Source organism: Lissotriton vulgaris, chromosome 5 (assembly GCF_964263255.1).
Source record: "Lissotriton vulgaris chromosome 5, aLisVul1.2, whole genome shotgun sequence".
NCBI classification, from domain to species: Eukaryota; Metazoa; Chordata; class Amphibia; order Caudata; family Salamandridae; genus Lissotriton; species Lissotriton vulgaris.
In genome coordinates, this window is record NC_141693.1 from 2,026,420,920 (window position 1) to 2,026,435,199 (window position 14,280).

The 14,280-nt window shown below is 47.8% G+C and overlaps 1 protein-coding gene across 2 annotated transcripts in view; it reads right to left on the reverse strand.

Annotated features, from left to right (window-relative positions):
- Nucleotides 1-14,280, reverse strand: part of CIZ1 (CDKN1A interacting zinc finger protein 1) — a 748,675-nt gene that overhangs the window by 213,716 nt on the left and 520,679 nt on the right. For both annotated transcript variants that reach the window (XM_086924896.1, XM_086924897.1), the window contains exon 10: nucleotides 13,448-13,581. In XM_086924896.1, coding sequence (XP_086781022.1) covers nucleotides 13,448-13,581 — 134 coding nt within the window. The remainder of the gene's footprint in view (nucleotides 1-13,447; nucleotides 13,582-14,280) is intronic.

The window sequence follows — 14,280 nt, forward strand, 5'->3', positions numbered from 1 at the left end:
TCAAAGCCATGGAACACTATCTAGGAAGTAGACCCATTGAACTGTACCACCACACAAAGATGTTGTTGGAAATGACTGAGTGGTGTCTGACAAACAATACGTTTATCTTTGACAGATTACATTATAAACAGCTTCAGGGATCGGCCATGGGAACTTGATTCTCCCCCAGCTATGCGAATCTGCATATGGGCTGGTGGGAGGAGCAGGTACTTAAAGTCCAGCACGCAGAGACCATGCAAAACAAGAAATGCGTTACTTACCTGTAACAGCAGTTATCCAGTATTGGTATCTTTCATAGATTCACATGCCTGAATCATTCCCCGTCGTCGGGGTAGGAGTCCCCGGTAAATAACAATAGTAATGTCACATAGACATATACTTAGTACTAGGCCAGTGGCCTCACATTAGTAGCCTATCTAGGTCCTTATGTAAAAAGGACCAAACTTTGGCCAGGAGCCAATCAGCTACCATCACCCTTCTCACCTTCCTGGAAGGAGCCCTAGTCCCTCAGATTTTCGTAAGCACAGTGCTAAGTAGTACCTACTGAGAGGGAGAAGGTGAGCCCTTCCAGGGGAGGCGGGTGGGTTGCATGTGAATCTATGAAAGATACCAATACTGGATAACTGCTGTTACAGGTAAGTAACGCATTTCTTATCCAGTATTATGGGTATCTTTCATAGATTCACATGCCTGAATCAGAATAGCAAGCAATAATGAGCACATTTCGCATAATACATTCGTAAAGACATAGTAATCTTATCACAAGTTGTTACACAGTTTACATGATACTCACAACCTGATAAGAAATGTGCGATAAATTACCTGGAAGGTGGGATGATAGGAAGAAGGCTCACCACTAATGAAATAGATGACGTAGGACAGCCTGCCCCACTGCTGCATCCTTCATAAGTTCAGAGTCCAAGCAGTAGTGCTTGGTGAACGTATGTGGTGTCTTCCATGTCGCCGCTCTGCAAATGTCGACAATGGATACCCCAGCAAAGAGCGCCAAGGAGGTGGAAACCGCTCTAGTGGAGTGTGCTCGTACTTTTGAAGGCAGAGGGTGGCCCGCCTGTTGGTGACAGAAGGCGATGGCCGCTGAAATCCATCTGGAAATGCTCTGTTTTGTTAAAGCTAAGCCTTTCCTGGGTCTGCTAAATGCAACAAACAATTGGTTGGACTTTCGAAATTGCTCCGTCCTGTGAAGGTAAAATTTGAGACATCGTTTGAGGTCCAATGAGTGAAGAGATCTTTCAGCCGCAGATGATGGATTCGGGAAGAAAGATCGTAGGACAATAGGTTCGTTGAGATGGAAAGAGGACGGAACCTTCGGTATAAACTTAGGGTTAGTCCGTAGAATGACCCTGTCGTTCTTGAACTGGATGAAGGGGTCTTGCACAGAAAAAGCCTGCAGTTCACTCACTCTCCTTGCCGACGTGAGCGCCAGCAATAGAGCTGTCTTCCATGACAAATATTTTAGATCTGCTCTGTGGATTGGCTCAAACGGGTGTTTCATTAGTTGAGTTAGTACCACATTTAGTTGCCATGTAGGTGGAGGTGCTCTAACTGGAGGGAAAGATCTGAATAATCCCTTCAGAAACTGTTTGATTAGTCTGTTGGTCCATAACGAAGCTCCACACGAAGATCGTCTGAACCTGGAGATGGCCGCCAGGTGGACCTTTATTGAAGCGTGTGCCAGTCCAGAATTGGCTAAGTGGAGCAAGTAGGGCAGAATTTGTGCTGGAGTAGAAGTGAACGGATGCAAATTCTGAGTTCTACACCACAAACAGAACCTTTTCCACTTGAGGGAATACGTCTTATTAGTACTTTCAGCCCGAGCCCGGGCTAAGACGACCCTGCATTCCTGTGGAATATCTAAATCCTGGAACTCTCTGAACTCAGGAGCCAAGCTGATAATTTTAGAGATGTTGGATCCGGATGCTGGACTTGTCCCTGGTTCATTGTGAGGAGATGTGGGCATGTCCTGAATAGAATTGGAGGTTCCAGCGATAGAAGGTGTAGCTCCGTATACCAGTGTTGGCGCGGCCACGCTGGGGCTATCAGGATCATGGTACAACTCTCTGCTTTCAGTTTCCGCAGAACCCTGGGGATCAGGGGAAACGGTGGAAAAGCGTAAGCAAAGACGTTGCACCATGTCATCGAAAAGGCATTCCCTAGGGACCTTTTCTGGGGAAGCCAGCTTGCGTAATGTTGGCATTTCGCGTTCACTTTCGTCGCAAAGAGATCCAGGTGAGGTTTGCCCCAACGGGAGAACACCGAGTCGAGCGTCTGCTGGTCGAGCTCCCACTCGTGGCAAAGTGAACGCTGTCTGCTTAGCGAGTCTGCCAGGGTGTTGTCTACTCCTGGGACATACTCTGCCCGCAGAGAAATGTCGTGTTGTACCAGCCAGATCCAGATTTGCTGAGATTCTCGAGACAACGTCCTGGATCGAGTACCCCCCTGCTTGTTCAGGTAGTGCATTGTGGTGGTGTTGTCCGTCCTCACAAGCACTGGGGAGTTCCTGATACGGGGCAGAAATGCTCGAAGTGCCAGGCGCACTGCTCTCAATTCCAGCAGATTGATGTGGAGTTGTTTTTCTGCCACTGACCATTGACCGTGTACTTGCAGTTCCTGTAGGAACGCCCCCCATCCTTCCAGTGAAGCGTCTGTGGTTATCACATGAGGAGAGACTGGGAGAAGAAAAGGGAGACCCTTGTTTAAGTTGTCGCCCAGAAGCCACCATCTCAGAGCTTTCTTCATGACCTGAGTGATCCTGATCCAGTCGTCGAAAGACCCTGTAGATTGGATCCACTGATTTGTTAAGGCTTCCTGTAGAGGCCGCATGTGTAGGCGACAGTGAGGAATGAGAAAAATGTTGGAAGACATCATTCCTAGCAATGATTTGAATAGTCGAACTTTGACTCTCTGCTTGGCCTGAATGTGGACAGCCAGAGTCTTCAGCTTGACCTGACGTTCTCTGGAAGGAAAGGCTTTCTCTTGTTGTGTATCCAACGTTGCTCCCAGGAAATTGAGACGTTGTGACGGTTGGAGAGTTGACTTTTCCTGGTTGAGTGTTAAGCCCAGATTTTTGAATAGATGAAGGCAGGCCGAAGAGGACTTGGCTGCGCCTATCCGAGTCGGAGCTTTGATGAGCCAGTCGTCTAGGTAGGGAAAGACTTGGTGATGATGCTGGCGAAGGTATGCCGCTACTGGTGACAGACACTTCGTGAAGATGCGTGGAGCTGACTTCAGGCCGAATGGTAAAACCCTGAACTGGTAGTGCCTGCCTGCCACTGCAAACCTCAGAAATTGTCGATGACTCTTGTGAATGAGGACATGAAAATAGGCATCCTGGAGGTCTAAGGATACCATATAGTCTTTTGGATTGAGTAGGTGTAATACCTCCTGGAGGGTAACCATACGGAAGGACTGCTTCTTGAGGTATATATTTAGGTTTCTCAGATCCAGTATTGGTCTCCATTGCTTCTTCTCCTTTTTTCTGACCAGGAAGAATCGGGAATAGAATCCTCTCCCCTTCTGACCTCGAGGAACTCTCTCCACTGCTCTTTTCTGGAGCATTAGAGAAAGCTCCTGTTGAAGTAGGCGTAGATTCTTGTGCTGCATAGGACATGGTGGGTTCGGAGGAGGATGTTCCACAAACTCCAAAGTGTGTCCGAAGCGAACTAACTGCAGCACCCAACGATCTGTTGTAATTTGTTTCCAATTGTGAAGGAAGTTGGTAATTTTTCCTCCAACTGCGAATTGTGGAGAAGAGGTGGAGGTATGCTGGAGAAAGCAGTCATTGGCGTCTGTAATTATCCTTCTTTCCTCCTTTCCCTCGAAAGGACGACTTGTTGTAGGAAGCTCGTCCTTGTTGCTGTCTCTGCTGATATTGAGGCTTGTACTGCTGAGAAGAGTTATAAGCGGACTTGTAACCTTGATAGCTGCCCCTATTCTGCTGCCCTCTACCTCTGGATCCTCGAAAGGAATTAGTTTTGTATTGTAGGGTGCCTAAGGCTTTCGCCGTGTCGGTATCCTTCTTAATACCTTGCAGCATATCATCGATATGTTCACCGAAGAGCAGTTCGCCATCAAATGGCATGTCTAGAACTTTGGCTTGCACATCAGGCCGGAATGCTGTGGCTTTTAGCCAGCCCTGGCGTCTCAAAACCGCTGCTCCTGCCAGTTGACGAAATCCTGTGGAAGCGATATCTAAGGCCACATCGATCATCTCTGAGGCAGAGCGTTCGCCCTCCAGCAAAATTTTCTTAACCTCTTCTTTCTGGTCTTCTGGGATTGCCTCTAGATATGGAGCTATATCTGCCCATATCTGTCGATTGTAGCGACCTAGTAATGCTAGAGAATTTGCAGCCCTGACTGATAGGGCGGACATAGAAGAAAATCTTTTGCCGATGGCATCAAGTTTTCTCCCCTCTTTATCAGGAGGCGCTGTTATTGCCGCTGACGGGTTGCTAGACTTCTGCTGAGCGGCCTGTGATATAACTGAGTCCGGTTTAGTCTGGCCAGTTAAGCATGCGGGAGCAGTGTCTGGGGCTTTGTACTTCCTTTCAAGTCTAGCCGGCACTGGAATGAGTGAGGAAGGATTTTTCATAATTTTAAGTCCTTGCTCCCATATATAATCGATTACTGGGATGGATCGAACAGATCTTTTGAAGGATTCCTTAAAGTCATGGAGGAAACAGTCCTGCGTTTCCGAAGCTATTTGGATGTTGAATCTCGCAGCCGCTCTCCCTACTATATTATGGAATCCCCCTAAATCTTCAGGGGGAGAATCATCCTGTACTTGCTCTGGGGATGCCGGATCCTGGTTGTTGTTATCATCAGAATCCTCATCATGTATTTCACCTTCCTCATCTTGGACTTCATCATGTCTCACTTCTTCCTCATATTCATCCTCATCAGAAGAAATTTGAGGAGGCAATTTCTCATGCTCAGGATGCACAACCAGCGGAGGTGGTCGCTGGCGACGTTGAGGTGTTGGAGCTTCCTGCTGTGCTGGCACTCCTGAAGCAGGAGCAGAAGACGGAAATCTTTGTTTATAGTCTGAAATCAGAAACTGTAGGTCAGAGACAATTGAAGCCGGGAGGCATACCATAGGCTGAACAGTGGTATGCTGCCGAACTTCTTCTTGAATTGCCACCTCTTCGAGATCTTCACAGTCTGAACTCTCATGAACCTTAATGTTAAGATGAGAGGGACTGGATGCTATGGGAAACATGTTCTCCACGTCAGGGTCTTCTGCCTCCAGAAATTGCGTTGGCAGCAGTTGCTGGACTTTGCTAGGTGAAGTCATCTCTGGTGTCACCATGCATGATGACATCTTAAAATGGGTATAGGAATACTTCAGTGACGGAGAGCCCTTTGATTGTAGATTCATTGTAGCGTCTGATGGAGCGTCTACAATAGTTGACATGTTATCATACATTCTCATCGTCGACTGCATCGACGTCGATGATGTCCTCGTCGACGACAATGCCCTCGTCGACGGCGGCGTCGACACTGCAGAAATCAACGACGACGACGGCTTCGTCGACGGTGTCCTCGTCGACGGGCTCGACGACGATGGAGTCGTCGTCGACGGTGTCGTCGTCGACGGTGTTGTCGTCGACGGTGTCCTCGTCGACGGTGTGCTCGTCGACGGTGTCCTCGTCGACGGTGTCGTCGTCGACGGTGTCGTCGTCGACGGTGCTGTTGTCGTCGACGGTGCCCTCGTCGACGGAGTCCTCGTCGACGGTGTCGTCGTCGACGGTGTCCTCGTCGACGGAGCCGTCGTCGACGGTGCATTCGTCGCTGACGAGGAAGTCTTCGTCGACGGTCCCGATGTCGACGGTGTCTTCGTCGACGGTGGCTTCGACGACGACGAAGTCCTCGTCGACGATGAACTCGACGATGGTTTCTTCATAGACGCTGGAAGCCTTGTCTTCGTCGACGATGAAGCAGACGTCGACGGGAGCGTCCTCGGCGGTTTTGTGAGAGGAATAACAGAAGGTATTGACCTACCCATCGTCGACGACGTTGTGGCAGTGGAAGCCATGGAGAAAGTAGTCGCCGTGGATGTCGAAATGGAAACTGTTGACATCGTCACAGGCAGGCCAGAAGATACCACCGCAGGCTTTTTGAAGGCTGTCATCTGAAGAGAAGGCTTGACCTTAGGATGACCCTCCACAGATTTCGGCTTCTTGTGAGGAGGCACAGCAGACTGACCTGGAGATGTCTGTCGAGGCCTTTTAGGAGAGGAGTGGAAACTTCTGAAGGAACACTCACTCTCACCTGAGGAGACTTGGTCCTTGTTCCTCAGTTTCTGGAGCCACAGAAGCAGTCGCCCTTCCCTGTCTTTCAATGTCTTGACCGGGAGAGTGCGACAAATCTTACATTCCTTGGCAGAATGCTGAGGATAGAGGCAATACAAACAGTCCTCATGCTTGTCCTCTATGTGTAACCTCATTTTACTACATGAGGCACATGGCCTAAAAAGACCTTTTTTAGGAGTAGTAGACATATTAAATACTAATACTCCTTTTCCAACTGAACTTGAAGAAAAAGTAGTCAAAAAACCAAAGATATAGGAAAAAACCTGAGCAGAGCTCAGTGGAGACTCCTCTGCACGACGTGCGGTAGAAAATCTGAGGGACTAGGGCTCCTTCCAGGAAGGTGAGAAGGGTGATGGTAGCTGATTGGCTCCTGGCCAAAGTTTGGTCCTTTTTACATAAGGACCTAGATAGGCTACTAATGTGAGGCCACTGGCCTAGTACTAAGTATATGTCTATGTGACATTACTATTGTTATTTACCGGGGACTCCTACCCCGACGACGGGGAATGATTCAGGCATGTGAATCTATGAAAGATACCCATAATACTGGATAATGTAGTGATGTACAAAAGATACATCGATGACATTTTTATCCTATGGCAGGGCAGTGTTGAAGATGCAGAAAGATTTGCATTAGCTTTGAATGAAAATATGCTCAATTTGAAATTTACATGTAATACCAGCGCTGTAAACATCCAATTTCTTGATCTAGAACTATATGTGCAAAACAACAAGATACAAACACGCACATACAGGAAACCTACTGCAGGGAATGCCCTTCTACATGCACACAGTTTCCATCCTACACCGTTGAAACAGTCAAGTCCATATGCCGAGAGCCTTAGAATGACACGAAATTGTAGCACCACCGAAGGACTCACTAGTGCCAAACAGGAGCTGTTTACAAGACTCAGGAAGAGGGGGTACACAGAAAGCACATGCCACAGGGCGGAAGACAAGTGTAGAGCAAAAAACAGGAAAGATCTAATTTTCCCTGAAACTGTGGTGAAAGAACCGGATCACAACAGTAAAAATCCACCGAGGTTAATAACTGGGTACAACAGATACCATAGTAATCTCCGAAAAATCCTGAGGAGACATTGGCCCCTAGTCCGTGGAGATGCAAACATAGGTGAAACAGTGGGAAAAAGTCCTTTAATAACATTCAGAAAGGCTAAGTCAATGAGGAATGAGATTGTCTGCAATGCACCAACACTCAAAAAGACTGCAGATTGGCTGGATTCCCAAAAAGGTTTCAAAAAATGTTCTAAGTGTAAGGCGTGTACTCACGGCGTGAATACCACCAAAGTTCACGTTCCGTTTAGGAACAAACCATACATGCTGAGGGGCTCGTTCTCATGCAAAACTGACTTTGCAGTATATGTGCTAGTGTGTACATGTGGCAAGAGATATGTAGGCTCTACAATTCATCCAGCACATGTGCGGATTTTACAGCACTTGCGAGCAATCGCTAACAATGACCCGGCGTACCCAGTAGCCAGACACATCCATGAGGCACATAAAGGCAATGCTAATAACATCCAATATTTTGTCATAGATAGCATTGCGAAAAATATAAGAAGAGGTAACCGCCCATTGGCGTTACGCCGCTTGGAGTCAAGGTACATCATACTTTTGAACGCTAAGATCCCATTCGGCCTGAATGCAGACAAAGCCTTAAGTGTTCACCTCTAAATAATATCTCTGTCTGATTCCTTTCCCCTAGTACCATTCGTATAACATCTGCAGTTCACGTAATACACAACTCACGGGTTTGCACATGAGCACAATAGAGCACACTACAGACATAGGAATATGTCGGTAGAACACATCACCTAGTTATATTCATATTTACCACATTCACCAGCACAATAACACATATCTACTACCTGCCCCCCGAGCCACTCACTCTATTTAGAGGAGGTCCATACGCACGATGTTCCTAACGGGTCCTCCCAGTAAGCTCTGGCCAAAACTCCGACTAAGTATTGGTATTCGCTAACCAGTATGTCACTACAACCAAACAAACCTAAGGGATTCTTACACATTCATGTAGCTCACGGGTTTTTTTTAAACTATCGCTTACTCGAGATCCCAAGCTATACCTGGCTGCGATCGCCCACTTGGGCAAACAAAACATCAGAGAGGATGTCTTAGGGAACACGGGAGAGAATATTTGCGTATCTCGCGATAGCTACTAATCACATCGCCGCACTCCACAACCACTTACCTAGGGGTACATTCACCACGTAGAGTGTTTTCGGCTCCTCTGGCCCCTCTTGGGAAATCACTTGACCTCCCAACACATGTACACAGCGTTTGCTCGAGGCATCACCGAGACAATAACACACAGGCAAACCAGATGGGCTACTAAGGCAGGACCTTTTAATGGGAACATCCATGGCAGGGACCAACAGGAATATGTAGCATGTTGTGTTAACTTGTTTTCCTTTCACTATTGTCACCACTAATGGGTATAAGATGACCTTAATTCAGCTGTGACTTTTTTAACATGCTGTATGACGAGAAGGTCATAAATATTGAAACACATGTATTTGGTGAAATACGAACAGATGTAAAATGTTTCTAAAATAATGCTCTCTCTGGGTGTAAAAAGGGTGAAAAGACTGTTCGATACAGGTTCAGCCACAATGTAACCATGGCAACATCTGGATTTAACCTGTAACGCTAATTGAATGACACACCCATGTTTCTGTGCATAAATGTACGCCCTATACTCAAAGGCAGATGTAGTGAACAAGGCGGAAACTGATCAAAGAATAAAGTTTGGATTCAGATTCACGGAGTCAGCGCCTTCTTTAATCGTGAAGTTTGGTATGAAAGAATATAAATATATATATATATATATATATATATATATATATATATATATATATATATATATATATATATATATATATATATAAATATTTAAAAAAAGCAATTGCAGCCTAATAAACACCAGAGCTGAATTATGGTGTAAAGAATTTTCATCATCCATTGTTGGACTTGGCCTTCTCCCCTGAAATTTTTCGCTTTTGACCCCCTTGACTAGGATGTCTCCCCCATGGTAGTAAACCTGTATAGGCGTGTGTGGTAGGAGTTGCCCTGTTTTAAAAATGTGATGTCTTGCAATGGTGTGAGCACTTGTTAATTTCCCCCATTGTAAAATGCACCCTGGTAAAATGTTGTGTTTTTAAAATGGCTGCCATGGCTGTGCGTTGTGCCACCTGACTGCAGGAGGTTAGCAGTCTAGTTATTAGGTACCCAGCCACCCCTGCATTTGGAGGGAAAGCCTGGCACCCTGGGTGCTCTACTCCTCCCTCTGAGCCAGTTAGAACTAGTTCGCCTGTCTGAGGTGGGTTAGCGGTCTAGTTGTCTGGTACCCAGCAATACCAGCATTTGGAGGGACCTTCTAGAAGCTTCCAGCCTTTCTGGTACAGGGAGAGCAGTAGAGATGTGATGAGCAGAGACAGAGCTGGGACAGGAATGTGAGGGGACCTGCTGCCAGGGGATACCACCACTTGGGCCTGTGTGCTGGACCCTGCACCCATCTAGGACCCCCCTACTGTCCCCAGGGCTTGTGAAGCCCCACTTCAGGAGTTCCGGCTGCCGTGTGGGAGGAGGGCCACGCTGCAGTGGGGATGGTGAAAGCCCACCACCCTGCTTTGATGATGCCCTCACTACCTGCTGACCTGGCCCAGTAGTGCCTACTGCTCTGTCCCCTGGTCCCCTGAGGAAGGAGGGCTCCCCTAGGTCCCTGGAGCTGCCGAGACCCTGCGCTACGCAAGCGCTGCACCAAGAAGCGCCGAGAAGGGAAGGAGTGTTGTGGACTGGACCCCCAGTGAGAAGAGTTACCCTGGGACCCCTGGATGTGTTACTGGGACTGTCCGCCCCCCTTGCGCTGTGTGCCTGGAAGCGCCGGCCTGCAGAAGACTGCTTGTGTCCCCAGAGTGCTGTGACCAAGACTGCTCTGCTGATTGTCTGCCAAGCGCTATAATCTGCAAAGCACTGTGCTGCAGAAGCGCTGTATGGGGAGGATTGTACCCCCAGGGAGCTGTGCTGTGAGGAGCTGCCTGTTAAGCGCTGTAAATTCAAAGCGCTGGAGAAGTGCTGCTGGCCCTTTGAGCCCCAGGGCCCTGAAAGCTGTGTGGCCACAGAGAGGAGCTGAGCGCCGTGAATAGCGCTGTGGGTGCCTACCCCATGTGTTCGCGCCCTTTTGCGGAGTGAATAGCGCAGCGGGAGCCCATCCCGCGTGTAGGCACACTTATGGCGTGTTTAAAATAATTACCAGAAGGGTGCCTGGCCTACCGCAAAGGGAGGAGCCCCGGAGTAGCCCGGTGAGTCGGGCCCTATTCAAACTGTGTGAGGGGGTGGAGAGCGCAACGGGACACAGGGTCGGTGTCCGCCCCCCCCCATGACTTGGAATATTAGAGACCTTGGGATGGAGCCCAAAGTGTGAGGCCCCCCCCAGTTGGCCCTGATTGGATGGTAAACATACCCTGAACTGGGCGATGGCGTGAAGTGCGAACTGGTGTAGGCTGGAGGTCAATGCTTTGCCCCTGGGTCCCCCAAGGAGTTATTTAAGCCCCAAGAGCTAGGGCCAGGACTTATGTTAAGGCTGGGTTGATGTTCAGGCCGATGGTTTCGCGCCCAGTGTGCTTATGGCCTAGTGTTAATGCCCCTGGTAATGGTGGGCATCCCCATGCGTTATACTGCTGAGGCCGACTGCCCCTCTGGGGAAGTGTTAGTCGCCCGAAAAGATATTTAGGGTTGCCCTAGTGAAATGTTTATTCCTGCCCAGTGACCAGGTCATAGGAAATGTTTGATTGGTTGTGACCGGTTATTACCGTTACTGATGCCAATGTATATGGATGTTTCACGCCTGCTAGGTGATCCTACGCTGATTCCAGGCTGTTATACAAATAAGGTTGTGGGCCCCTGCGGATGTTATTTACCTGCCTAAGTGAGCCTAATGTACGCACTGGTGCGGTGCGCAATGTGTTGGATGCCCACGGTATTGCTCAGGAATAATGCGCCAGTGCTGATATGCTCAGGGTTAAATGCCTAATGTCACACCGTAATGTGTATGCCTAAGGTTCTATTGCATACAAGGTGCCTACTGCCCTGATGAGATGGTCATCCCCCTGGCCTAAGGTGATGAGACCGATATCTAATGTTGATGTGCCATTTTACTGCAGATGTCCTGCCCCTGTGCTGGCCTGATGCGTCATTCCAGGCCCCTGGTTATATCCCATGTTAATAAGCAAGCATTGCTGATTTATTACAGGTGTTCCTGTCTGTTGGGATTTGCTGTGATTTGCTGTGATGCCATGAAGTTTTCCTTTACAGGGGTGGGGTTGGAGTTATACTGCATGAGGTGTACATATGCTAATGCTGTACTTTGCAGTTACAGCCTACGGCTAAGGATGAGAGCCTGAGTTGGCCCCGCCATATTGACCCCAGGTTTAATGACAAGTTTAATCACCTTCTTTATTTCAGCCACAGACTTACAGACTCAGCCCTTACTTCCCATGTAAATAATCCCCCTTGATACACTTGGCTCTGGTGCCAGTTGGCGCAGCGTTGTGATACCACTGTTTATGCCTTGTTGCCTTGCAGGTTGGAGATATACTAAACTACTTACTAATTTTCCAACTCAAGCTGGTGTCCTGCCTCTTTTGTGGTGTGCCTGGTGTGTCGTCATTGGGTACTGCGTGAGTGCTTCACACGTCCTCCGAAGTTTGGCCTGCCCGCTTGGTTCCATGCTACCCCCTTGGAGATTTGGTAACCCCATTTCTTACATCCATGAACAAACATGCATTATAAACATGAGAGACAACAACAGTTTTATTTTAGAACTGTTTTAATGCTCAGAAAGCAGTGGAAATTCTCATGAAACACTGAAAGCATAGGAAGCTCCCAGGCTGCATTGCAAAACTAAAGTCTAAAAAGACTGAAAAGCTAACCTGCATCAACATGCAGTAAACCGACACTGTGCCTTTAAGGCACCCATGACCCCCAGCTTCCCATCATGCCTCAGGGGTGACAGTTAGGTCAGTTGTTCTTTGCGGAGACTGAAAAAACCATGAAACATTTAGGTTAACCATATCTCCTTCTTAAAATAATCCTTTGCCCGGGGAGGCGGGAGGGTTGCTCATGGCTTTGATGAGGATACCCCTGGAAGAGAACTAGAATTACAGGTAAGTAACTAATCCTTCTCTTCCAGGGGATCCTCATCAATAGTCATAAGCATAAGCTTGCGGCACTTACCCAAACGACTTAGAGTGCAAAGGCGAGCGTTTGTAGTCGCTATGCAAGAAATTCCAAGACCTTCCTCTCGATCAGGATAGAGACCGCCGTGGACTTGCTCATAAAGGAGCTTGAGGGAGGGCTCCCTCAAGGCCTTTGGGAGCATAGTGCAACAATCAATGCAGATCTTCATTTCGTGGTCGCTCTCGAGGCACCCGAGGCAGATGAGGTTTGGGTCCATCGCCAACATTTCCCAGTAACAGGTGCCACCGGGCTTAAAGCCAGCCTTCCATGCGGACATCCCTGAAACACCAGGAGATAATGTCTCAGAAAATCTTCGACAAAAGGGTAAAAAAAAAAGCTCAGTCAAAAAGTGACTGGAGATAGCTCTTCTCCTGATCTGCAATGACTGGTGCAAAAAGAAAAGAAATGTCAGCGCGCTAGGGTGGTGCCTATATAGGCACTGGGCACGTCACTTCCGGCACAGCCGACACAATGCGGAGCTGAACGATGCTACCTACAGGCACACAGAGGTACTGTACTGCTCATGAAACAATTTCTAGATCCAGTCTGACACCTAGGTCTAATTCTAAGGTAAGGAATCTGCGGCTGGAAGTCTCCATCAGATCATGTGAGACACTCTAGAGGTCAGGGAGATCATCATGCGGCCTTGCCAAAGATGTGACCCTGAATACCAACGCATACAGCATGAGATTAAAGCCTATACCAAAATAAAGCAGTTTCCTCTGCAAATGTAAAGATTCAAGCAATGTTCCCAGTAAGGATTGTACTTTCATGCTTCTCCCAAGTAGCATGTACACGTTAATAACCCTATGACATGGTCGTAGCTGCTTAACGACACTCACCCATCTCTCCCAGGCGCAGGAAGCTGGCTCTCCTTGGCAACGGGCATGAATGTCACCAGGCAGGTATTGCTTATGTGCTGAATCTCCTGGAGTCTCTGCAGGTGCTGTGCTGTCGCCATGTGAGATTGGAACTGCTACGATGCCAGAAGGAACAAAAACAGCATTAGATTAGCATAACTTCACTTACAAGCATACAAGAAAGCCGTTCATCTCCAGTATTTGGTATCTTTCAAAGATACAGATACTCTTGGATTGTTCGCCGAGGCGAGGCTCTGCGGTTACAAAGAAAAGGATTGACATAGACTTGAATGTAATTCTCTTTGTAGCCGAACGCCCTTATGTTTTGGACTCTTTGGGCTTGATTGAGAGTTTGGCCCACAGAGTGAAGGGAGTCAGGGTGGCGGAGGCTTTTACTCAGCCTGACACCTTTAGAGTTAACCGACAGCCACTGCAGTTTATACAAAGCCATTTTAAAGGTTTTCTGTGCGTCCGCCATTGGTGCCAGATGTTTACACCAAAAGAAAAAATATGAATGGGTCCAATACTATAGGAGTTTACACTCATACTGTGGGGATATAAAAAGAACAGCCACAATTGCCCACTCTAGAGAGTGGACGTTCGGTTGGCTTACCTCAGGCCATTGGAGGGATGTTTACACTGTCTTAGTAAAGTTTACTTCGTCAACGTAAACCTGAAGGTCTGCCTGACTTAAAATAGGGTAGGCAGAGTTTGTCAGACAGATACTCTTTTACCCCTATGACGGAGTAACCTGTTCTAGGAAGCCGGCTCTTTATGTAGTATATAAAAAAAAGATAGACAGTGCACAGAGTCCG